Source organism: Lagenorhynchus albirostris, chromosome 19 (assembly GCF_949774975.1).
Source record: "Lagenorhynchus albirostris chromosome 19, mLagAlb1.1, whole genome shotgun sequence".
Taxonomy (NCBI): Eukaryota; Metazoa; Chordata; class Mammalia; order Artiodactyla; family Delphinidae; genus Lagenorhynchus; species Lagenorhynchus albirostris.
In genome coordinates, this window is record NC_083113.1 from 18,933,291 (window position 1) to 18,959,491 (window position 26,201).

At 46.3% G+C, this 26,201-nt stretch overlaps 1 protein-coding gene across 4 annotated transcripts in view; it reads left to right on the forward strand.

The window, feature by feature from the left end:
* Nucleotides 1-26,201, forward strand: part of RHPN2 (rhophilin Rho GTPase binding protein 2) — a 54,916-nt gene that overhangs the window by 13,152 nt on the left and 15,563 nt on the right. For all 4 annotated transcript variants that reach the window (XR_009537070.1, XM_060130787.1, XM_060130788.1 and 1 more), the window contains exons 2-6: nt 486-601; nt 15,237-15,365; nt 18,027-18,102; nt 24,789-24,866; nt 25,240-25,364. Coding sequence is in view for 3 of the 4 variants with exons in the window: in XM_060130787.1 (XP_059986770.1) it covers nt 486-601; nt 15,237-15,365; nt 18,027-18,102; nt 24,789-24,866; nt 25,240-25,364 (524 nt within the window). In the remaining variant the exon portion in view is untranslated. The remainder of the gene's footprint in view (nt 1-485; nt 602-15,236; nt 15,366-18,026; nt 18,103-24,788; nt 24,867-25,239; nt 25,365-26,201) is intronic.

Consider the following 26,201-nt stretch of genomic DNA (forward strand, 5'->3'; position numbering starts at 1 on the left):
TTGCTGGGGGAAGAGTGTGCTTTGTGTGACCCGTCATAGGACAGAGAAAGCATAAGGAAGCCTGCACGTGGATTCCTCCAGACTCTACCTCTGCTTCCCTCTGATCCAGCTATGTATCTTTACTAAACTGCTGTCATAAATCTTAGCTGTTGAGTGCAACTGTATGCTGAGTCCTGTGAAACTCCAGACATGGGGCTGGTCTGGGGAACTCCCTACTCAGCCACTAATGTGGAAAGTAACAATATGCATATATTGTAAAATAGGTGGGCAGGAAAGAAACCAATCACAGTGGCTGTTTTGGAGTTGTGTTATTAGGACTGACTTTTTTTATATTTTTCATATTTTATATATTTTCCATGTTGGAAAATATATTACTTTTACTTTCAGAAAAAATGAGTTTTTAAAACATTTTCTGTTGTATTAGACGTTTGTCATCATTTTTAGAGTGGCTGACCTCTGAAGGGGCATCTCTTGTTTTCCCTCAGGGTTGCAATCCCCTCGCACAGACTGGCCGGAGCAAACTGCAGAACCAGAGGGCTGCCTTGAACCAGCAGATCCTGAAAGCCGTGCGGATGAGAACGGGAGCGGAGAACCTTCTGAAGTAGGTGTCTGCTGGCTCTACCACCTTGGCTGGGAGCCCGGACTCTCCTGAGGCCTGTCCATCTATTTCCTAAACTCCCAGGCCTGCCCAGCTTCCTCTCTCAGCTCTTGGTTTTAGCTTTGAGTTTCCTCCTCCTTTTTGGCACCTGGAGCGGGCCCTGTCTCGCCTACAGCTTGGTTGTGTCAAAGAGAAGTATTTTACACAGCCTGTCTGTGTGTTTGGAATAGAAGGGCGATGGGGGAAGTCCAATGATCTGATTACTGTTTGTTTTCCCTGCTTTCTTTGGGACCTGTTTTCTCTACTGCGTAGCACTATGCCTGATCTAGAATCACTGCTTGCTAAATATTTGTTGAATGTATAGAGAAAAGAAAGGCAACACAACATTGTAAATCAACTATACTTAGGTTAAAAACATTAGATTTGAAAAACTAAAAAGAAAAAAAAAAAAAAGAAAGAAAGAAAAGGAAGGCAGAAAGGAGGGAATAGGAGCCTTTCAATTGCCAGTGTCCATCTTTAATGAGAGGGGCCCAGTACAGCTCTGGGCTCTTGGGGCACTCATTATTATTCTCTGATGGTAACATAGTTACTTATCAATCATAGAACTCACAGAGGCCTTACCTGTAGGCAGCTCTAAGCCCTCCCCACACCCTTCAATGCAATGCAAGATGATGTGGCAGCTTCCTCTTGTTTACAAAGAGTTCAGACTGCTTCAGAGCTCTAGGGGTGGCTCTTGCCAGCCCCACGCTGCCTTCTGCACTGGGTATGGAGGCAGGCAGTATGTCTGCTGCCCGGCTAAGTGAGACAGATGCTTCCTGGAGCCTCAGAAAGACATGTGGAGTGTTTGCTGGGACCTGGAACCTGGAAACCTGGCAGGATATGGATAATGGGTGTTCCCAGTAGGTCTGCTTCACTGTTGAAGACCTTAGGGAGCCCTGAGGCTGATTGGAGGCTGTTGGGAAAAACAAATACAGCAAACCAGGTGGATTGGTAAAAGAGCCACAAGACTCTGGTGGTCACATACATGTATGAACAGTGTGATCTGCTGTTCCATGTGGGCCGCTCACCCGAGCCCTCAGTAAAGACAAGAGGAGGGTCTCTCACCATGAACTAGGAGTAAATTCATGTCTGAATCGGTCTGTATTTGTTCGTTAGGAAAGATCTCTGAGGTATGAAATGGGGGAAAAGAGAGACGCAGGACAGCATGCCCTGCGTATGTGTTTAAAAAATACGTGCATATGCTTTTGTGTATGCATAGACTTTTTCCAAAAGGGGCGAAGAAAAAGCTGTTAGTAGAGTGGGCTCTTGGGAGTAAGACCAGGGTTGGGTGGGTAGACGTGACTTGTCACTTTATCCTTTCAGTGTTTGAATGTTCTTTTAACAAAGTGCGTGGATTACTTTCATGCATTTTTATTGTGAAATACTGCAAAGGCCTAGAAGAATAATATAAGCAACCCACTGTCCCTGGGTCAGGAACAACAGTGCTGTGCCTGTGTTGGTTTTGTTGCTCATGGACTAGCAGAGGATGCAAGTCCTGGGGTGGCCAAGTGTCTGGGAACCTCTTCTCCAGCTACTTCTGTTAACAGGGTGGAAGGGAGGCTGTTCCTGGAGCAGACTGGGGAAAATACGGTAACATTCCACCTTTTGAAACGACTGACCGTGTCCCTGTCCCCAGAGAAGTCTGGACATGGGATTTGTCAGGTCTGCTGCACAGCGGGCCTCAGCGGCCAGTACAGCTCGAGAGAGGCCCCCAATTTTGTTTGTTTGTGGGTTTTTTTCTTTGGCTGCAGTGGGTCTTTGTTGCTGCACGTGGGCTTTCTCTAGTTGTGGCGAGCGGGGCTACTCTTTGTTGCGGTGTGTGGGCTTCTCATTGCGGTGGCTTCTCTCATTGTGGAGCACGGACTTTATGCGTGTGGGCTTTAGTAGTTGCAGCACGTGGGCTCAGTAGTTGCAGCGGGCGGTCTCTAGGGTGCGTGGGCTTCGGTAGTTGTGGCACATGGGCTTAGTTGCTCTGCGGCATGTAGGATCCTCCTGGACCAGGGATCAAACCCATGTCCCCTGCACTGGCAGGCGGATTCTTAAGCACTGCGCCACCAGGGAAGTCCAAACCCCCGATTTTGGGAAGTCCTGCCGTGTGCTGAGCTTGCTGTGCTGAGGACGCTGCAGGTGTGGTCCCCCTGGTGTGTTTTGTGGCCTTGGGTTTTGGTTGACACCTTGCCAGGCCAGCTGTGCGGCCGAGGGGGCAGGTGGGCAGCTCTGACCCTGTGCCTGTCCATTCACGCAACAGATGGATTTACTGAGCACCTACTAAGTGGCAGGCCATGTCTGAGATGTGAGGGGATAAGGCCGCAAGCAATTCAGACGAGGCCCTGCTTTCCTGATGCTTAATCTCTCGTAGGGGAAACCGAAATACACAAGCAAACAAATCCACTCAACGTCAGGAGGTGATGTTTTCTAGGGCACCGATGAAAGGGAAATGTGATAGAGGCTGATGCAGTGTGATGTGACCTTGGAGACGGAGGGTGGTCAGGGAGGCCCCCTCTGGCCAGGGCACTTGGCGTTGCTAAGGTGGGGCCTAGGGCGGTTTTGTCTGTCTTGCTCTGTTAATGACACCAGCAAACAGCCTCTCTGAGGCTCATTGTCTGGTCAGCAGTTGTTGAGCTGGCGGGGTGGGGGTGGAGTGAGGTTGTTAATGATTCTTGCAGTGACCTAAAAGCTCAAAGTGCCCCTCTCTTGGGAATGTTGTCAGAGGAAACCCTAAAGGTATTTATTAATCTGACTTAACCGGCACCAACGGTTTCCCGAAAACAAATAGGGCGTGTAGCCGAGCCCAGCTCTGGCCCGTGGGTGTTTCTGGGTGGCCGATTAGGTGATTGTCCCTGCCAGCAAAGGGTAGTTTCAGTCATAAACCAGGCCCTGCCGTCCTGTCGGTCTGTTTTCAGGTTCCTAAATGTCCTCCTGTTGCTCCCTGATAAAGGCAGAGCTGTTGGAATGTTTGGGGGAGTGGGCGTTTGGGAAAATGTCCCCCCAAATGCAGGAACGTGAGGATCCCAGTCCTTACCTGCATCGGTCAGGGAGCTTTGAGTCTGGGCAGGTGCTCTGAGGGGCCTGGTTTCCTACCCCTTCGAGGCCTTCTTCTCCGATCCGTATCGGCCAAGAGTCCATGAGCTTCCTGGAGTCTGATTAGGAAGATATCAGATATTTTCAATGTGCTTTTTTAGGCTAAGCAAGGATAATATTCTCTCTCTTTTCCTAGCTCCCTTCCCTCTCTTGAGAAAAGCTGGGGTAGGAACGTGATGATGTTTCTGAAAAACAGATGGCCTCTGTGAAATTTAAAGCAAGTTGCCACATAGTTCAATTTTAACTAACTGGTTCTTTGAACAAGGGTGGGTCATTTAATATCTTTGGGCTTCAGGTTCCCTTCTCGGGGCCAGGTGCGCATGGAAAAGAGTGAAGGGGGCTGGGACTGGTGCTGTGATGCGTTAGGGAGTGGTGGGGACTGCAGTAAAGAGCAGAGCATATGCTCTCTGGAGGGGGGACAGCTACAGTGTGGCCCATAGAGGGGGCAGGGCCAGGGTTGCCAGATCGTCAGTTTTGCTTTGTTTTGTTTTTTTCAGGAGAAGAGAGAGAGATCTGACTTTTGTCCCCTTTTTTATCTTCTGATAGTTGAATTTTAAAATATCGGCAACTAATTCAAGGGGAAAGAAATAACACCCTGAGAATCAAGTGAGCAAGTCCCGTGGACCTCCAGTTTGCAACTTCTGGACCAGAGGGTCGTGAAGTTCTGGGACAGGGGTGCCCTGGGGTGATTTGGGCTGTATGAGAGTGACTTGAGGTTAATGACCGCTCACACTGTCAGTTCTGAGAGGGGCTGGTGTCTGGGCAGTGGGGTGTACGAGCCAAAACCTTGGGGGCCTGCACCAACTCTGAGGCCTGCCTTTCTACACTGAGAGATGGGCTGGAAGCAGGTGTCCTGCCAGACCGGCTGATCTGCTGCCTTAGCCAGGTGGCCACATGAGGGCACTGGGCAATACTTGCTCTAGCTTTCCTGAATCCCTGGCAGAGCAGGATTTGGGGTCAGACAGATTAAGGCCAAACTGTTCCAGTAAGGTCTGTGAAGCTGGTACAAGCCTGTGTTGCCTGTCAACAAGCCTGTTCCTGGAGGGACAATTTCACTAAAAGACTTGAGAGAAAAATTACACCAAAATAAATGGAGATTCATGGGTCAGAATGCAAATTCATGTACATCTTTAAGACAAAACATGGGGATGTTAGAGAAATTTTGGACTCGGGGCAAAGAAACCATACATCCCATGGGGTGTCTATGGTGGAAAAGGTCTCAGAGGCTCCAACTTGAGGGACATGCCTGGATGTTGTCAGTGGCCTCAGGAAATCATAGACTGTGGCCTTCTTTTTCCTGTTCACATATGGTGGCTTGATCACTCAGAGTAAGTTGGACACCTTTTCATTCTTTTTTTCTTTTTTTTAAAAATAAATTTATTTATTTTTGGCTGCGTTGGGTCTTCGTTGCTGCACACGGGCTTTCTCTAGTTGCAGCAAGCAGGGGCTTCTTGTTGCAGAGCACGGGCTCTAGGCGTGTGGGCTTCAGTAGTTGTGGCATGCAGGCTCAGTAGTTGTGGCTCACGGGCTCTAGAGCGCAGGCTCAGCAGTTGTGGCGCATGGGCTTAGTTGCTCCACGGCATGTGGGATCTTCCCAGACCAGGGCTCGAACCTGTGTCCCCTGCGTTGGCAGGCAGGATTCTTAACCACTGCACCACCAGGGAAGTCCCACCTTTCCATTCTTGACTTTTGCAGTATGTGTATGCTCTGTAGGAAAAACCCAAGGGAGACGGCCTCTCCTTGGTGGTCCAGGCCAGAAGGAGGCCGTGGAGAACATGGGCAGGGAGACCCTGGGCAGGAAAGGGCTGAAACACCCTACTGCCTCATCCTGGTCGGTCTCAGGGCCTCTTTTGGCTGTAACATCAGTTATCAGACCACAGGGGTTTCAGAGTAGAAGCACACCCAAGTGAAAGCTGAGAAAACCCATGTCCTTCCAAAAAGGCCCCTAGAAGGGATTCATTTTCACCCAGAAAGGCAGCCCAGGTGCAGAGCACCAGTACTGAGGAGCCCGAGGTTCTGGTCTTCATCCCTGATTTGGGCCAGCTCTTCCCCCAGCTGGGGCACAGGGGAACTGGGCACACCCACCGTGTTGAACCGGTGGCACCTCATTCGAGAAGCCCCCCTCCACCAGTGAATCCGTGAGAAATCATGACCTGTACTAGGAACAGCACACTTTCTAGGGTTCCTTTCTGAATCAGCGTTGCACCCTAAGGTCAGCATTGTGGAAACCCACCCTGAGAGCCCCACCTGGCTACCAACTTTTTCCGGAGTGACGCATGACTCACATGAAGAGGTCCATGTCCGAAGAGCAGGTCATTGATTTGTTGCAAATCCTAAATCTCAAATTGTTGCCAAGTCTAGAATAAGTAGCAGATCCATATATAGAGGTGGGACAATCAAGAGTTGGCATATTTGGAGGTTCTCCAGGGGTTTGGGTGGGGGTCTTAGGGCCTCAATTGTCATATTTAAGCTGGACCCATTCTGTCGCTGAGAACCAGTCACACCCCCCCATACCCCAAACCCCCAGCCCCATCCCTGACTCACACACCATTGCTTCTAGAGAGTGGTCTTTACTCTGCCCTTTTTTCTTTCATCAGCTGAAATTGAAAGCCTCCACCGTGTGGAAAGGACAATGTCAGGTTCCAAGAGAAACAGTAGGAAAAGGTCTTGTCCCTCCAGGAGTTATAATTGTTTGTCTTGCCTCACTCTAACATGTATTGGAGGCACCCTGACACACTCGTACAGCATGTAAGATTAAAACAGGAGCGAGTGAGGATATGGGGGCAGGAGGAAGAAGATTAAAAGAGATTTAGCTGGAAGTAAGGCTAGTACACGCTACAAGCTCTTATATCCTCTGTTAGATGTGGGCCATGTTTGTCTCCGAGTTTTCCGGCAGGCAGTAATAAGGGAATGTGACCTGGAACACATTTCATACCCATTAGCTGGAAGCAGACCATTTGCTAAGAAGAAGTTGTTCCCAATACCGAGGGCTGGGAGGATTTCCTCCCTTGTACCCTCGTAGACTTTATCAGCTAGTGAATCAGTCATGTTCTCAATAACATCTCTGTAGCTCAGGTTTTACAAGGGGCAGATTGTGAACCACGGTGCGTAATGGAATCAATTCAGTGGGTTGCTGTGGTATAATAAAAAATAAATATTTGGTCTTTGTGCCTGGTTCCTGGCACAGTGCACCTAAAACCGTTGGAACCTCCTGCATGTCTTTTGTACGCTAATGCGATGACACCTGATGGGGGTAGGGGGCCTTCAGGAGGGGGAGCTATTTGCCAGAATAGACCAAGCCTGTTTAGAGGGTTGGAACTTTCAGCCTCACCCCTGGACTTCTGGGAAGGAGAGAGGGGCTGGAGATTGAGTTCAGTCACCAGTAGCCAATGACTTCATCAATTATGTCCCGGTAATGAAGTAATGAAACCTCCATTAAACCCCTAAGTGATGGGGAACTTCCAGGTTGGAGAACACATCGAGGGGCAGGGAAGGAGGTCTTCCTGCAGATGGAATGGTGGCTCCTCTCCCTCCTTGGCCTGTGGATCTCTTCCATCTGGCTGTTCCTGAGCTGTATCCTTTAAAAATAAACCCCAATAAATGGAAGTAAAATGTTTTCCTGAGTTTTCTGGGTCATTCTACTGAATTTTTTTTTAACATCTTTACTGGAGTATAATTGCTTTACAATGGTGTGTTAGTTTCTGCTTTATAACACAGTGAATCAGTTATACATATACATATGTTCCCATATCTCTTCCCTCTTGCGTCTCCCTCCCTCCTACCCTCCCTATCCCACCCCTCTAGGTGCTCACAAACCACCTAGCTGATCTCCCTGTGCTATGTGGCTGCTTCCCACTAGCTATCTATCTGTTTTACGTTTCGTAGTGTATATATGTCCATGCCACTCTCTCACTTTGTCACAGCTTACCCTTCCCCCTCCCCATATCCTCAAGTCCATGCTCCAGTAGGTCTGTGTCTTTATTCCCGTCTTACCCCTAGGTTCTTCATGACATTTTTTTTTTCTTTTAGATTCCATATATATGTGTTAGCATACAGTATTTGTTTTTCTCCTTCTGACTTACTTCACTCTGTAGGACAGACTCTAGGTCTATCCACCTCACTACAAATAACTCAATTTCGTTTCTTTTGATGGCTGAGTAATATTCCATTGTATATATGTGCCACATCTTCTTTAGCCATTCATCTGTCGATGGACACTTAGGTTGCTTCCATGTCCTGGCTATTGTAAATACAGCTGCAATGAACATTGTGATACATGAATCCTTTTGAATTATGGTTTTCTCAGGGTATATGCCCAGTAGTGGGATTGCTGGGTCGTATGGTAGTTCTATTTGTAGTTTTTTAAGGAACCTCCATACTGTTCTCCATAGTGGCTGTACCAATTCACATTCCCACCAGCAGTGCAAGAGTGTTCCCTTTTCTCCACACCCTCTCCAGCATTTATTGTTTGTAGATTTTTTGATGATGGCCATTCTGACTGGTGTGAGATGATACCTCATTGTAGTTTTGATTTGCATTTCTCTAGTGATTAGTGATGTTGAGCATCCTTTTATGTGCTTGTTGGCAGTCTGTATATCTTCTTTGGAGAAATGTCTATTTAGGTCTTCTGCCCATTTTTGGATTGGGTTGTTTGTGTTTTTGTTATTGAGCTGCATGAGCTGCTTGTAAATTTTGGAGATTAATCCTTTGTCAGTTGCTTCATTTGCAAATATTTTCTCCCATTCTGAGGGTTGTCTTTTGGTCTTGTTTATGGTTTCCTTTGCTGTGCAAAAGCTTTGAAGTTTCATTCGGTCCCATTTGTTTATTTTTGTTTTTATTTCCATTTCTCTAGGAGGTGGGTCAAAAAGAATCTTGCTGTGATTTATGTCATAGAGCGTTCTGCCTATGTTTTCCTCTAAGAGTTTGATAATGTCTGGCCTTACATTTAGGTCTTTAATCCATTTTGAGTTTATTTTTGTGTACGGTGTTAGGGAGTGTTCTAATTTCATACTTTTACATGTACCTGTCCAGTTTTTCTAGTGAATTATTGAAACTGAGAAGGGGGTTATGGGAACCTCTGATTTGTAGCTGGTTGGTCAGAAGTTCAGGTGCCCTCCCCCTGCCCCCACCTGCTTGCAACTGACCACCGAAGTGGGAGCAGCCTTGTGACACTGAGCCCTTAACCTGTGGGGTCTCTTCTAACTCTGGGAGTTGGTGTCAGAATTGAATTGAATTATTGGGCACCCAGTTGGTGTCAGAGAATCAGAAATGGAGAGTTTCAAACATTATTATTTTTAAAAAAGAAGTTATTAGAGTTCGAACAGAATATCTTGGAGAGTATCACATGTATGGCAGAGTATGGTTTTGTGAGACTTTTGTTTTTGGGGGCAGGAGGTGTATGTGTGTACCGTGCTGTGATATAAATGCATTTCTTACTGGTGATCGTGCCCTTCTCCAAAAAAAATTCCCAACCCAATGACATTCACCAACTGAGCTTCCAATATCTCCTTGCCTGGCTGGGGAGTCCAAACGTGCATGTGTGAAAACTTACTGGGCAGTGAGAGGGCAAGTGCCACGCTATCTGCAGCCAGGCCACAGCTGCTGTTTCTGAGGGCGCATAAGCTCGTTGGTTGGTCATGGAGAACGAGCTGAAGCAAGGGAGGGGGAGAGAGGGAGAGAGAGAGAGAGAAGGGAATATATATGCACCACGGAGAGAAACTGATGGGCCCAAATGTGTGCAAGGCAGGGGAAGCCCCAGGGGAGAGGGCCAACTGCAGGGGAAGTGGTTTAGCGCTTTGCTGTCTGGAGGAAAGGTGGACAGGTGGTGAGCAAAGCTGGCCAATGACAGGTAGATGGATTTTCATCAGCTGAGGAGGAGAAGGTAGTCAGGTACTGTCTCTCTGGCTGGCTGGAGCTCTTGGCTGGTGACCCATTTCACGGATGAGGACAGTTCTGGTACCTGGCCTGAGCCATGGCTGAGGACTTGCCAAAATGGTTCAAGGAAATGTGCTCAGCAAGACCTGGCTTAGACCTGGGTTTTTACTGGGGTTTATTTTTAAAGGATACAGCTCAGGAACAGCCAGGTGGAAGAGATCCACAGGCCGAGGAGGGAGAGGAGCCACCATCCCCTCTGCAGGCAGGCCTCCTTCTCTGCCCCTCGATGTGTTCTCCAACCTGGAAGTTCCCCATCACTTACGGGTTTAATGGAGGTTTCATTACTTCATTACCGGGGCATAATTGATTAAGTGATTGGCTACTGGTGATTGAACTCGATCTCCAGCTAGCACCTGTAAGGTCTTCGAGTAGGTGGCAGAGCCCCTGCTTTGAGAATTTGGGTAAAGTTTGTTTCTCCATCCTGCTTAACACTATTCCGTTCTATGGATGTAGCACATTTTGCTTATCCATTTGCCAGTTAGATATCTGGATTCTTTCTACTTTGGGGGCTATTAGGAATAATACTACTATAAACATTCACACTCTTGTCTTGGTTTGGACATACGTTTTCATTTCTTTCGTATAGATTCCTAGGAGTGCAATTACTTGGTTGTATGCTAAGTTTATGTTTTAACATTTTTTGAAACTACCCAGCTGTTTTCCCCAGTGGCTATGTCATTTACATTCAGCAGTGCATGAGGGTTCTAGTTTCTCTATACATCCTCACTAACACTTGTTATTGTTTGTCTTCTTTATCATAGCCAATCTAGTAGTTGTGTATTGGTATCTTATTATGGTTTTAACACGTGTTTCCCTGTTGACTAAAGACTTTGAGCATCTTTTCATGTGTGCTTATTAGCCATTCATAGAACTTCTTTAGTAAAATGTTTATTCAAATCTTTTGCCCATTTTATGAATTCAGTAAAGTTGCAGGATACAAAATCAATATACAGAAATCAGTTGCATTTCTATACACTAATAATAAACTATCAGAAAGATAAATTAAGAAAACAATCCCAACACTCCTACAGCGTTGGTGGGTCTGTAAGTTGGTACAGCCACTATGGAAAACAGTATTGAGATTCCTCAAATATTAAGAATAGAATTGCCACACGACCTATGTACTCCACTTCTGGATATTTATCTGAAGAACACAAAAACACTAATTTGAAAAGATATATGTACCCCTATGTTCATTGCAGCATTATTTACAATAGCCAAGGTATGGAAACAACCTAAGTGTCCATCAATGGATGAATGGATAAAGAAAATGTGATACACACACACACAAACACATACACCATGGAATATTACTTAGCCATAAAAAAGAATGAAATCTTGCCATTTGCAGCAACATGAATGGACCTTGAGGGCATTATGCTAAGTGAAGTAAGTCAGACAAAGACAAATACTATGTGATCTCACTTATATGTGGAATCTAAAACAAAACAAACAAAAACTCCTAGGGACTTACCTGGTGGTCCAGTGGCTGAGACTCCATGCTCCCAATTCAGGGGGCCCAGGTTCGATCCCTGGTCAGGGAACTGGATCCCACATGCCACAACTAGGAGTTTGCATGCCACAAATAAAGATCCTGCGTGCCACAATTAAGAGATCCCGTGTGCCGCAACTGAGACCTGGCACAGCCAGATAAATAAATAAATAAATATTTTAAAAAATAATAAAAAAAAACCAAACAAAACCCCCCAAGCTCATAGATACAGAGAACAGATGGGTGGTTGCCAGAGGTGGGGGCTGCAGGGGAGATGAAATGGGTGAATGTGGTCAAAAGGTACAAATTTCCAGTTATAAAATAAGTCATGGGAATGTGATGTACAGCATGGTGACTATTATTAATAATACTGTACTGTATGTTTGAAAGTTGCTAAGAGAGTAGATCTTAAAAGTTCTCATCACAAGAAAAAAATTCTGTAACTAAGTATGGTAACACATGGCAAATAGACTTATTGTGGTGATCATTTTGAAAATATACAAATATAGAATTATTATGTTGTATACCTGAAACTAGTATAATGTTTTATGTCAATTATAATCAACTAAAAAAAAATCTTTTGCCCATTAAAAAAAATTGAGTGGGGCTTCCCTGGTGGCGCAGTGGTTGAGAGTCCGCCTGCCGATGCAGGGGACGCGGGTTCGTGCCCTGGTCCGGGAAGATCCCACATGCCGCGGAGCGGCTGGGCCCGTGAGCCATGGCCGCCGAGCCTGCGCGTCCGGAGCCTGTGCTCCGCAACGGGAGAGGCCACAGCAGTGAGAGGCCCGCGTACCGCAAAAAGAAAAAAAAAAAAAATTGAGTGGTCTTTTTGTTATTTAATTAACAGAACTCTTTATATATTCTGGATACAGATTCTTTATCAGATATATAATTTGCAAATATTTTCTCCCAGTCTGTCTTTTTTCATTGTTTTATTTAGATGGTATCTTTTGAAGCACAGAAGTTTTTAAATTTGTTGAGTCCAGTTAATCAATTTCTTTTTTTTCTTTATGTGCAGTTTATTTATTTTTTATTTTCTATTTTTTTTGGCTGCGTTGGGTCTTCATTGCTGTGCACAGGGTTTCTCTAGTTGCGGCGAACGGGGGCTACTCTTTGTTGCAGTGCACTGGTTTCTCATTGTGGTGACTTCTCTTGTTGCGGAGCATGGGCTCTAGGCACGCAGGCTTCAGTAGTTGCAGCAAGCAGGCTCAGTAGTAGTGGCACGCAGGCCCTAGAGTGCGCAGGCTTAAGTAGTTGCAGCACGTGGGCTCAGTAGTTGTGGCACGTGGGCTCTAGGGCATGCAGGCTTCAGTAGTTGTGGCACACGGGCTCAGTAGTTGTGGCTTGTGGGCTCTAGAGCACAGGCTCAGTAGTTGTGACACACGGACTTAGCTGCTCCACAGCATGTGGGATCTTCCCGGAGCAGAGATTTAACCTGTGTCCCCTGCATTGGCAAGTGGATTCTTAACCACTGCGCCACCAGGGAAGCCCTCAGTTGCTTCTTTTATGGATTGTGCTTTTGGTATGTAGCTAAGAATACTTTGTCAAACTCAAGGTCATGAAGATTTTCTTCTAGAAGTTTTGGAGTTTTTGCTCTTTTACTGAGGTCTCTGATCTATTTTGACTTAATATTTGGTTTGGTGTAAAATTTAGATTGAGATTTATTTTTTGCCTATTGTGCAGAAAAGAGTTATCATAGCCGGCCTGAGACGGCTATCCTTAGAAAGCCCTGCTTGCAAGGTTGATGTTTGGCTGGTATCTGGAAACTTAGAGTTCCCACCGTTCCCAGAAGTGATAAGAGGAGCTCGCTATACTTAAACTATTTGCACAAACAATGTGGTTTATATAGAATACCACTTTCCTTCTAGGAGTCTTGAATTTTGGAACATGCTAGGCAGAGGCGTCTACCTGACCAGCCCCCAGTAAAAACCCCAATGAGCTTCCTTGGAAGATAGCATTTTCACGTGCGTTGTCACAACTGTTTGCTGAAGGAATTAAGCATGTCCTGTGTGACTCCTTTGGGAGAGAGGACGCTTAGCGCCTGTGCCTGGTTTCCTTCAGACTTCACCCCGTGCACCTTTCCCTTAGCTGATTTTGCTTTGTGTCCTTTTGCTGTAATAAATCAGAGCAATGCGTACAACTATATCCTGAGTCCTGTATCCTGCAAGTTCTCCTAATAAATCACTGAGCCTGGCGGTGGTCTTGGGGACACTGACATGCCTAGGGATGTCCAATTGCTTCAGCATCATTTGTCAGAAAGACTTTTTCCCCCTTGAATTTTCTTGTCACCTTTGTCAAAAGCAATTCACCATAAATGTAAGGATGTATTTCTGGATTCTGTTCAGTTCCATTACCTTTCCTTATGCCAATACCACATCTTGATTACTGAGGCTTTATAGTAAGTTTTAAAATCAGATAGCATAAATCCTCTAACTTTGTTCTTTTTCAAACTTCTTTGGCCCTTCTAGGCCCTTTGCATTTCCATATAAATTTTAGGCTCAGTTTGTCAATTTCTACTGAAAAGCTTACTAGCGTTTTGATTGGAATTGCTTTGAATTGATAGATCAATTGGAGAGAATTGACGTCTTGACAATAGTGAGTCTTCCAATCCAAAAACATGAAATGTCTCTCCATTAAATATCACAGCAATGTTTTGAAGTTTTCAGTGTACAAGTCTTGTGCTTCTTTTCTTAATTTTATTCCTAAGTATTTTAATCTTTCTGATACTATTTTGAGTGAAATTTCATTAATTTCATTTCATTTCATTTCAAGATTGCTCATTGCTAGTATATAGAAAAAAAAATTGATTTGTATATTTTGAATTGTATCCTGTGACCTAACTAAATTTAATAGTTCCAGTATTTGTTTTGTGGCTGCCTGGGGATTTTATACATGCAAGATTATGACAGCTGTGAATAAAGACAGTTTTACTTCTTCCTTTCAATCTAGATGCCTTTGATTTCTTTCTTTATTTTATTGCTGCTGGCTTGAACCTCCAGTATGGTGTTGATTAGAAGTGGCATAAATGGACATCTTTGCCTTGTTCCTGATCATAAGGGGGAAAGCGTCAATCTTTCACCATTAAGTATGATGTTAGCTGTGGGTTTTTGTAGATGCCCTTTATCAAGTTTTGTAAATTATCTTTTATTCCTAGCTTGTTATGGATTTATTTTATTTTATTTTATTTTATTTTTTTGCGGTACGCGGGCCTCTCACTGTTGTGGCCTCTTCCGTTGCGGAGCACAGGCTCCGGACGCGCAGGCTCGGCGGCCATGGCTCACGGGCCCAGCCGCTTCGCGGCATGTGGGATCTTCCCGGACCGGGGCACGAACCCGTGTCCCCTGCATCGGCAGGCGGACTCTCAACCACTGCGCCACCAGGGAAGCCCCTTGTTATGGATTTTTATCATAAATCTGTGTTGGACTTTATCACATGCTTTTATTCCTGCATCTGTTGAGATGACTATTTTTTGTCCCTTATTCTGTTGATATAGTATGTTACATTAATTGATTTTCGGATATTAAGCCAACCTTGCATTCCTGGGATAAATCCCACTTGGCCGTGATGTATAATCCTTTGTATATGTTGCTAGGTTCAGGTTGCTAATATTTTATGGAGGATCTTTGCATATGTATTCATGAAGCATATTGATTGGTTATTTTGTTTTCTTGTGGTGTCTTCCTCTGGTTTTGGATCAGGGTGATATTGGCCTCATAGGATGAACTGGGGAGTGTTACCTCCTCCTCTATTTCTCATCCATTTCCTTTTAGGGGGGAAATTTATGGTCTCTTATGGGTGACTAGGATCAACTCCTTTTTCTCTTCTCAAGGCTGATTCTTACAGAGTGGTCTTAGCATTCGTGTCAGGCAGCTCAGTGTCATTGGCTATATCCTAGGTCCATTTATTGGCAGGTGTGGCTCAACATGGGGCAGGTGCCCAGCATCCCTGAGACACCTTCTCTGATCACATATGGCTCCTCCGTCTGCAGGCAGACCCTCAGAACTTCCCTATGGGGACAGGGTTGGGGTATCTGCTCGCCCGGCAGCTGGGATGCTTGCCGAGGATGCTTCTCTCCCCGCTCTCTTTGAACAGAGCAGCCACGAACCAAAAGGTACGGGAGCAGGTGCGCCTGGAACTGAGCTTCTTGAACTCAGACCTGCAAATGCTGAAGGAAGAGCTGGAGGGGCTCAACATCTCGGTGGGAGTCTATCAGAGCACAGAGTAAGTGGGGGCAACACTTCTTTTGGATACTTTCTGAGCCACGGAACATGCCTGCATCAGGGATGGTGCACAGATAGGCCTGAGGGTGCGGCAGACCCCACTTTGAACCAATTTGGGGTTGAGCAAGGTGTAGGAATTAAAGGGATGAACCCATGGAGTTTATTGGAAATACCTGGCCAGTTGGACAAGAAGGCATTTATTTGTCCTGGGGACACACGGGACATAGTTTTACAGGAGAGCTATGTGGCTGAGTCCAGGCGGGGAGATGGCGTCTCTCAGGTGGCCTGGGTGGTGGCTCTGTCATAAAGATGCCCTGGAAGGGCGGCTGTGGTTAGCTCTGAGAGCCAGCCTGCCAGATGGGTCCCAGGAAGCCCTGCCTTCTTCCATCAGCCTCAGCACACGGTCTGACTCTGGGTCATTCTGTTGAAAAGAGTACAAAAACATAAAAACTGCCTTTTATATCAAAGATGATGAGACCTTTGCAAGTTCCCTGAGGAGACAGTATGACTGAGACACTTTGGAAATGTCCCCCATTAAATATTGGAGAAACAAATGTTCTAATTCAGAAGCATCCCTCAGGGAGTGTTTATAGGAGACCAAACGTTGAGGTGTGACCTTCAGAAAAGCTCAGAGAGTCTCTCACCCCAAGGTGAGCTATCTTGGAAAGAAAAGTCCATCTTTAAGAAGAAATAACTTTGAGGGGACTTCCTTGGTGGTCCAGTGGTTAAGGCTCTGTGCTTCCAATGCAGGTGGCGTGGGATCGATCCCTGGCAGGGAACTAAGATCCCACATGCCGCGTGGGGCAGCCGTAAAAAATAGAAAAAACTTTGAGCTCTAAAGAACAGTTTACATACTTTTCTGTGTGGGGAAGTGGTACTTCTCAAAAGATAAGGGAGTCCCAGGGGAAACCCAGTCAGAAAATAATTCCCTGGATTAACAGAATGAAAATGTTGGGGAACCTTGAGTCACCTTTGGAATGTACTTTTCCTGATTGTCCCCAGTCCTCTGCACTGTCCCCGAGGTGTTTTTCTGAGTCACGTGTGAAACCTCTTCTCCTTTGGTGACTGTCCGTGAGCCAGCCCGTGTGTCCTGCCTCGCTTACCTGTGGGCTCCCAGTGCAGTCTGACACCTAATCAGGACAGTCAATGCACAGCTCCCCCCAGCCTATGCTCTGGTATTAAATTCCAGTGTTTTGCCCAAAGGTCAAAGTTCCTCCAGGAGGCAAGGCCGGGCCAAACTTTGGTGATAAATGTAGGATGTTTCATATTCCCCCCTCACCATACAGAAGCACAGGGCTGTCCATCACGAGGGTGTTCCCCAGAGACATGCAGTTAAGGCCCCTGTGTGACCACGGTGCGACTCTAAAGTGTCCGGTCGGTCCCCTGTGCATTGGGAAGAGGGGAGAGAGATGTGCAGATGCATAATGACACCTTGCATTTCCATCAGCCCCTCTTCCTGTTTTCAAAGCAGATTGTTTTTTTCTCAGCACGGTTGATTTTTAAACATTTCTATGAGGTAGGCAGGGAAGAAACAATCTCATTGTGCAGATGAGAAAACACAGGGAAGCCGGAAGTTACGGAAAAAGTTATATTAGCGCAAGGTGGAGGGCGGGGCGCCCTGGCCCGGAGGCTTCGGGACGCTGGCTGCTCCTGGACAGTCACAGGGAGAGCCAGCCCCGTCGGGGTCGGGCCAGGAGCACGCTGGGGCCCAGAGGAGGGCAGCACAGCCTGTCTTCATCTCCTTCTATCAGGATCCAGCTTTCCCTCAGGAAAGGGCTTTGGGGAAGCTATACACCCCGCTGGGCTCGCCTGCTTTCAGCTTAGCCCTGTTGTTTTCTGTCCCCCACAGAGGCAGCTTCAGCTTACAGCCTATTGTCCACTCACCCTGCCTGCATTCCTGGCCTCCTCCCCAGGCTGGGCTGAGCAACCCCAGGAGGTCTCCTGTTACAGGTCTGGGAGCGAAATCCCTGTTTGCAAAACATAGCTGAGCCCCATTCACTTCCTGTTAGCTCTGCCCCTAAGGCCACTCCCAGGGCGACCTGTTGGGTAACCAACTGGTGAGTGCGGGGAGAGGAGGTGGAGGGGAAACAGCCGGTCAGGGTCTCACCCAGGGCTGGGAGCCAGGTGCGCTTAGGTGTCAGATGGGGCCCCTGCCCTCAGGGCCTTCCCTGTGCTGGGGATGGGATGCCTAGAGGGATACACCGTATAGGAGGAGGCCCTTGAGAGCCCAGAGTTGGAGGGCTGCAGGGGAGATGGGACCCGCTGCAGTGAGGAGAGGCGGAGGGTGATGGGGGTTGGGTGGAGCTGGTGGAGATGCTCCAGATGGTGGAGCAGTGGGCACACCAGGCACAGCCCCGGGTGCACAATAGGTTCTCAGCACAGTTACTCAAAGAAGTGTAGCGATTGGAGGGCTAAATCAGGGTGGAGCTGGTAGGGGCCTCATGTGTTAGGCTGGGTCGTTTAAAAGTTGTCGGGGACTGGGACCAGTTTTGGAACAGAGATGGGGACGTGACCCAAGTGGTCTTTATGGAAAATGAACTGGTGTGTGCTAGCTTGGCGGGGGAGAGCGGGTGGGGACCTGAGCTGGGCTGCTGGGGGAAGGCCGGGGGGTGCAAAGTGGCCGGGGTACGGATGTTCATGTACCTTGCTGTGTTCCTTCTAGGGAGGCATTTACGATTCCCCTGATTCCGCTTGGCCTGAAGGAAACCAAGGACGTTGACTTTTCAGTCATTCTCAAGGTAAATCTCAAAGCGAGGGGCACTGGACTCACTGTTTAAAAGGGAAATGAGAAGTTGTGTATCCCTTGAGAGTGGCCTTAGGCTCAATGTGCCAGGGTCAGTTGATTTCTGCAGGGTGGCCTTGAGCCCCCTCAGAGCCTGTCCCGTCCTTTCAGATGCTCCCTTTCATCTGGTCACTGAGGCTTCTGGGGAAGGCGTTGGAAACCCGGGCCAGTCCACCCCAGGTCAAAGAGGGTATATAACCAATTTAGGCCACGTTTTTGGAAGAATAGCCAAAGTCTTTGTCCCTCAACATTTTATTGTGAAAATAGAAAAACTGAAAGAATTTGATAGTGAATCCCTGTATACTCACTACCTAGGTTCTCCCGTGAACATTTTGCTGTAGTCACTTTATCACGTATTCGTCCATTTATGCATCCCTGAATCTATACATCAATCCATTTTATTTTTTGATACATTTCAAAGTGAATCAGGGAATTTCCTGGCGGTCCAGTGGTTAGGGCTTGGCACTTTCACTGTCGGGGCCCGGGTGGAATCCGTGGTCGGGGAACTAAGATCCCACGAGCCACCACGCAGCTTGGCCAAAAAACAAAAAACCCAAAAAAACACCAAAACAAAGTAAATACTTGAATAGCTAGAGTTTATGGATCCCGCTGCTCCCTAATTCCTGGATGTCTACCTTCTCTTTTCCTTCTCTTTCCCCCTCTTTCTCCCTCCCTCCCTTCTTTCCTTCCATCTTTTTTTTTTTTTCCTTCCAATAACAACCTTCTTGAGATATAATTCACACACCGCACAATTCACATCTTTAAAGTGAACGGTATCTGGCCTCCCCTTAGCCAGTGTGTCCCTGGCAAGCAGCGTTACTTGTAGGCCCATCTGTGTCTGTCACTGTGCAGGGTGCTGTTGAGGTCACAGGCCCTGCCTTTGGCTCCCGTGGTTCAGTAGGGGATCCAGGTGGGAAGTGGAAGATGTGTTTTGATGGAGTCGCCCGGAGATGCCTTGGGGCCAGGAGAGGCCTCCCGGCGCCTGGAATGCTTTCCTCTTCCTCCTTGCCCCACATCCATCATTCTGAGTTGTACTGACTCACCTCAAACTTCCATTTAGGAGGAGAAAGTGGCGATGAGGTGGAAGGTGGTGCCTGTCTCTGAGCTTTCCAGCACAGGCATGGTGTATAGGAATGCATCCCAGCGTCGTGAAAAATGCTTCAGAGAATTTTGTTTCTTTTCACAGTAATCCTGCTAGTTGACTCATCTCGAACTGCTTTTAATTTAGAAAAGAAAAAAATGATGATATGGCATTTTGGGCCCTATACAATTTGTCCTTTTAAAAAGCAGTTGGTTAATGCTTCAGAAGCCTTTGCACTTGACCTCCAAGCTCAATCAGAGACTGCGTGAGTCCCTTGACATATAAGCCCTTTCACTCATGGCCTTGTGGCCTGCTGCTTGTTTAAATCCAGGTCCCGGGCCCTGTGAGTTTGGGGTTTATTTTGGAGTTTAAGAAGGGACATTGGTAGTCTTCCTGGATGCAGGATTGTCAAGGATTTTATTTTCTGGGTAGGAAACAATCCAGAGCTATATGGCAGCTTTTCACAGGTCCCCTGAACTTTTAGATGTGACACTTGCCACAGGTCTGTGAGACTCCAGACAATGCTTATGTCTGTGGAAATGTTTTAGTTGCTTTTGTAGCATAGTTTCTTTTAAGATTTAGTTTGTTGATTGGTGCCAGAGCTGTAAGAATGCAGGCATTTGGGGGTGTGGAGTAGGTGAAGGAGATTAAGAGGTACAAACTTGCAGTTATATAATAAGTAAGCCAGGGAGTTATAATATACAGCCTAAGGAATATGGTCACTAATACTGTAATAACTTTGGTGATAGATGTTACTAGACTTGCTGTAGTGATCATTTCATAATGTATGCAAATGTCAAATCATATGTAATACATCTGAAGCTAGCATAGAACTGTAGTCAACTATGTTTCAATGAAACAACACAAAAAAGACATCCTTAGAACCACAAAATGTCTGAGTTTGGAAGGAATTGTAAAGGTTACCAAAAAATAAAGATAAAAATAAAGAACACAGGCATTTAAAAGGTAGACTCTTGGAGAAACTTGGGAATTTCATGGGCATCTGTAAGGATCCAAACATGTCATGTGCTGAATTCACATTAAAGCCAGTGGGGGAAAAAAAATCACATGTTGTGGGTATGGCCAAGTGCTATTCAGCTGAGGCTTCCAGCCATGTCATTTTAGCCTAAAAAGGACTCTACAAATGTCAGTCATACAAAAATGAGAATGTTTGGGGGATGTTCTGTTTTTCCTTCCACATTTGTCCTTGAGAGTAACACAGACAGGTGCCACAGAAGTAGTTTGGCGACTGAATTAGGGCAGTTCAAGTTGTCTTTCAAATCTGTGTATCCGTGGGATGTTTAATGGTCATTGAAGCTTCATGGTCGGATTTTTTTCTGTTTTAAATGAATGGACTTTAAAATGACTTCACAAAAAAACACGATCAAAATCAATTCCCTTTCAGAGAATTCACGTTTTGTTTTGCTTTTAAATATGTCTTTATTCATTTATTTTTCCTACTGAGAACAGTATTGCAAAACATTCAGAAAATATCAAGACATGTAAAGATCCCTCACAGCCACACACCTCCCTCCCCCGCCCCCCGTCTCCCCACTGAGCTATGTAACTTGCTCAGTACTTAATCTATGAATACCCGATCTTGTCCTCTGATCGGGGCCTGCCTTAGGAGGCTGTGAGACTCCTGTGATCTGTTCAGGCTTAGCATGGTGTCTTCTGGTAGTAGGTGCTAAATAAGGTAACTATTGATTTCATTCCTTTTTTAAAATATTTATTTATTTATTTGGTTGTGCTGGGTCTTAGTTGCGGCTCACAGGCTCCTTAGTTGTGGCTCACCGGCTCCTTAGTTGCAGCTCGCTGGCTCCTTAGTTGTGGCATGCATACTCTTAGTTGCAGCATGCATGTGGGATCTAATTCCCTGACCAGGGATTGAACCCGGGCCCCCTGCATTGGGAGTGCAGAGTCTTATTGACTGTGCCACCAGGGAAATCCCAATTTCATTCTTAAGGCGGCTTTCAAATACTGTTGTCAGCAGCTCCCTGAGCACGTTTGCACACTTTGCTGAATATTCCCTTTGGATAAATTTCTGGACGAGGATTTGGTAGGTCAAAGATACATGTTAGGGATTTCCCTGGCGGTCCAGTGGTTAAGACTCTGTGTTTCCACTGCAGGGGACACTGGTTCAATCCCTTGTCAGGGAACTAAGATCCCACATGCAGCACAGCCAAAAAAAAAAAAAAAAAAAAAGATACATGTTACCTAATTACCCACCAGAAGTCAGAGGTCCTGTCTTACATTCCCACAGTGTATGACTGCTTACATTGGGTATCGCTTATCATTTTGATTTTGTGAGGTCAGGCAAAAATGATATCATGACAGTTTGCATTCTTTGATCAGTACTAGAGTTCCCGCTTTTGTTTATTTGTCCTTCACAAGTGTCCTTTTGGAAATACCTATTTCTGTCCTTCGTCTGCTTTACCATAGAGTTGCTTTTAAGAGTTCTTTTACATATGAAGGAGAGTAATGGCTTGGTTATGTACGTTACAAATATTTCTCCCAGTAGTTTCTCTCCTTTAACTTGTTTTACAAGCAATACCAGTTTAAAAAGTACATCTTTTTTTTTTTCAAACAGATTTTGTGTTGTTAAGCTTAACAGTTCTTCCCTTAACAATTCTTCCTTGATAACATGTTCAGAAAGGCATTCTCCACATCAAGAAGACATAAATATTTTGCTATAGTTTCTTCCAGTGCTTCAAAATTTTTTAACATTAAATCTTTAATCAGGAATTTGTGTGTAAAAAAAATGAGGTGTAGTACTCTTTTTATTTTCACCAAAAAATGGGTAGCCAGTTTCTCCTGAACTATGTATAAAGAATCCATCTGTGAGGCTTCCCTGGTGGTGCAGTGGTTAAGAATCCGCCTGCCAGTGCAGGGTACACGGGTTCGATCCTTGGTCCGGGAAGATCCCACATGCCACGGAGCAACTCAGCCCGTGCACCACAACTACTGAGCCTGTGCTCTAGAGCCAGCGAGCCACAACTACTGAGCCTGCGTGCCACAACTACTGAAGCCTGTGCGCCTAGAGCCCGTGCTCCACAACAAGAGAAGCCACCACAAGCCCACACACCACAACAAAGAGTAGCCCCCGCTCGCCGTAACTAGAGGAAGCCCGCACGCAGCAAGGAAGACCCAACGCAGCCAAAAATAAATAAATACAAAAAAAAAAAAATCCATCTGTGGTGCTGGATACTGTCCATTGCACTGCGTGCCCCTCCCTCCCCCTCAGCCCTCCTCTACCCTGCTCTGTGGCTTTCTGTTGGGTGTGTCTGAGGGGGAGTAGCATCAGCAGGAGATGAGAGGATGGGAAGAGAGGGAAGTAGGGGTTTTTAACTCCTCAGCTCCCTCAGCTGGGTACCTTTTACAATCCCCCCCAGCAGGGAAGGTCCTCATGGCTGTTGGATGCTCACTTCAGGCAGCCATCTCTCCAGGTTCCCGTAGCTCCTTCTCCCCCTTGACCCTTCAACTCTGTGGTTCTAATGGCTCTGGAGGTCCTGCACAATCCTATGGTTTCCCATAACCCTGCCTACATCACTATAAGAGTTCTTCCCTTAGGGCTTCCCTGGTGGCGCAGTGGTTGAGAGTCCACCTGCCGATGCAGGGGACGCGGGTTCGTGCCCCGGTCCGGGAAGATCCCACATGTCGCAGAGCGTCTGGGCCCGTGAGCCATGGCCACTGAGCCTGCGCGTCCGGAGCCTGCGCTCCGCAACGGGAGAGGCCACAACAGTGAGAGGCCTACGTACCGCAAAAAAAAAAAAAAAAAAAAAAAGTCGCTGCTCTCAGGGATGTCATCAGAGAAGCCCTCGAGGAGCTTTGTCCCCCAGATCATACTCACCATACTTAATGTCACTAATAACATCATTAATTATATTTGAAAACCATTTCAGTGACTTCCCCCATGGTCCACTGGTTAAGACTCCGCGCTTCCACTGCAGGGGGCGCAGGTTTGATCCCTGGTTGGGGAACTAAGATCCTGCATACCTCATGGTGCAGCAAAAAAGAAAAAAAAGCAAAGCAATGTTGTATATTCATTCAGTACAGTCCCATTTTTGTAAGTGGAGAGTTTTTGGGTGTATGTGTAGGTATTCATTGAACATATAAAAAGCAGAAGGGTCTTTAATGTAGAAAGCGTGTAAAAAGAATACTCACAGACACTTGGGAAAATGTAATGAACAATCTCTCTCCTCAACTTTTTGCAGCCAGGGAGAGCCAGCACTTACGGAGGATGTTATGCAAGAATCCATTCTCCATTCCCATTTTACTCATCTTATTTTTTCCTGTAATACTTGCCTCCTCCTAATATATGATATAATTTACCTATTTGTTGTGCCTGTTACTTAATGTCTGTGCTCCCTTGTGAGATTATAAGCTCCATGGGGCAAGATCTTTGTTTTGTTCACTGAAGTAGCCCCAGCACTGTGAACAGTGCCTGGCACATAGCAGGTGTTCGTCAATGTATCTTATGACCGAATGAACTCACCAAGGGGTCATGAAACGCTGGACCCCGTTGGAGGTCTCACAGGGGTGCTTTGTTTGTGGAAGTGCACGGAGCTGCTCTCACAAAGGTTCCCATCACAGACGCTGAGGGTAGCATCCTCGTAACAGTCCCCAGACATGAGTTCCCTCTGCCAGGAAGACTCTGTGCCCAAAGGACGAAGATCTAAGCCCCTGAATATCTGTGATGTTTGCTATTGCTATTGTATTGCTATTATTGAACTTATAGTCACTTATGCAAGTCACTTAACTGTGCTGCCAAGACGCTTTTTTTTTAAGATTTTGTTTTTGATGTGGACCATTTTTAAGGTCTTTACTGAATTTGTTACAATATTGCTTTTGTTTTATGTTTCGGGTTTTTGGCCGCTAGTCATGTGGGATCTTAGCTCCCTGACCAGGGATGGAACCCGCACCGCCTGCATTGGAAGGCAAAGTCTTAACCACTGGACCACCAGGGAAGTCCCCATTTTTAAATAAAAAATAACTTCAACTTCCCTTTTTACTGAAGCAACAAAAACAAAAATTTTAAATATACATAACTAAAATTAAGAAAATAAATCCCACCACTTAGAAAATCACTGCAGTGTACACTCTCCCGTAAGTTTTTATGAATTCTACATGTATTTTTTTTTTTAAAGAAACATTTATTTATTTATTTTTGGCTGCGTTGGGTCTTCGTTGCTGCGCGCAGGCTTTCTAGTTGCGGCGAGCAGGGGCTACTCTTCATTGCGGTGCGCGGGCTTCTCATTGCAGTGGCTTCTTGTTGCGGAGAACGGGCTCTAGGCAGGCAGGCTTCAGTAGTTGTGCCTCGCGGGCTCTAGAGCGCAGGCTCAGTAGTTGTGGCGCACGGACTTAGTTGCTCCGCTGCATGTGGAATCTTCCCGGACCAGGGCTCGAACCCATGTCCCCTGCACTGTCAGGCAGATTCTTAACCAGTGCGCTACCAGGGAAGTCCCTCTACATGTATTTTTAAAGGGGGGGACCTTAGACATTACTGTTTTACCTGCTTACGGTTTTGAGTCACACCTTACAGTATCTCATTTTTCTTACAGGATTTTATCCTGGAACATTACAGTGAAGATAGCTACCTCTATGAAGATGAAATAGCAGATCTTATGGATCTGAGACAAGTATGTTCCTGTGTGCGGCAGGGTGAGGAGGGTGGCTACTAGAGCTTGATGAGTCTTCAGATGATCCCATTATTTCATCTGAAGCCTTGTAGAATCGCTGGTGGTCGGAGGTGGTAGGGAGGAACTGTCAGAATCGTCCATTCAACTTGCCACATAAGAAGACCACAGAGGGGACAGACATACATGTCTGGGGCTGGGTTCCAGGACTCATGAGTTCACTCCAGCCTTGCCCATCTCTCCTAGAGTTCATGATACCAGCACTGGGGCCTAGGCTCCAGAGAAATAGCGTGTGTGAGCATCTTCCCTGCCTGGCTGTCTGCACTATGCTCACCCGGTCACCCCCTCACCCCCTCAGTGGTTCCTTTCCTTTCAGGCCTGTCGGACGCCCAGCCGAGATGAGGCTGGGGTCGAGCTGCTGATGAGTTACTTCATCCAGCTGGGGTTTGTTGAGAGCCGATTCTTCCCACCCACCCGACAAATGGGGATCCTGTTTACCTGGTACGTGCCTGGGCTGGGGCTTTCCCACTCTGGCCACCGCTGGGAGCCTCTGTCCCACGGAGGCTCCTCTGCACTGTGGCCTCCTCTTTCTAACTGTCCCATTAATACAGGAGACATGTAGATAAACCAGTGTTTATTTATGAAGGGGATCCAGGGGGAAAAGGCTCCAACGGACCATGGCTTCTTGCTTCTCAGAGCAAGTGAGCCGAGGAGAAGAGGCATTTTTTTCATGCTCGTTTTATCGCGGGGGAAACACTGGGGCTCTGAGGTGGAACTAACAAGAAACAAGGTTCTTGTCCCAGATGGCATGGGAGTGGGAATCAGGTTTTGTCCCAGTGACAAGGGCAGCGAACAGAAATAGATCAGATTTTACAAACTGAAGCAGAACCTTGGATTCTTCCCCAGAGTTGGTACTTACCATGATTAGTGTTGTCTAAATATTTTGGAGATGCTATACCTCTTCTCTGAGTTGCTTAGGGCTGTGTGAAACGAAAGTAAATCCCAGTAGCTAAGGGGCCTATTCAGAGTTTAATTTCACCACAGCAGATGGCTATCCGTGCTTCCTTTTGGAAGGAAAGGCAGATGACTTTTCCTGAAGATGTGTTAGCTGCCGGCACGTGGGTGAAAGGGCCAAATGTGACTTCTCCTTAGTGTTGAATTAGGAAGAAGCTCCGTATCTATCCCCTGGTTGATAGGTGAACTTTAAAACATATCCTGAGTCTTTTAGACTTCAGGAAGAATTATGAAGGGTTAGGATTTGCTATATTTCATTTAGGAGAAGCCTTCTTTTTTTTTTTTTTTTTAGTACATTGTATTTTTTAGAGCAGTTTCAGGTTC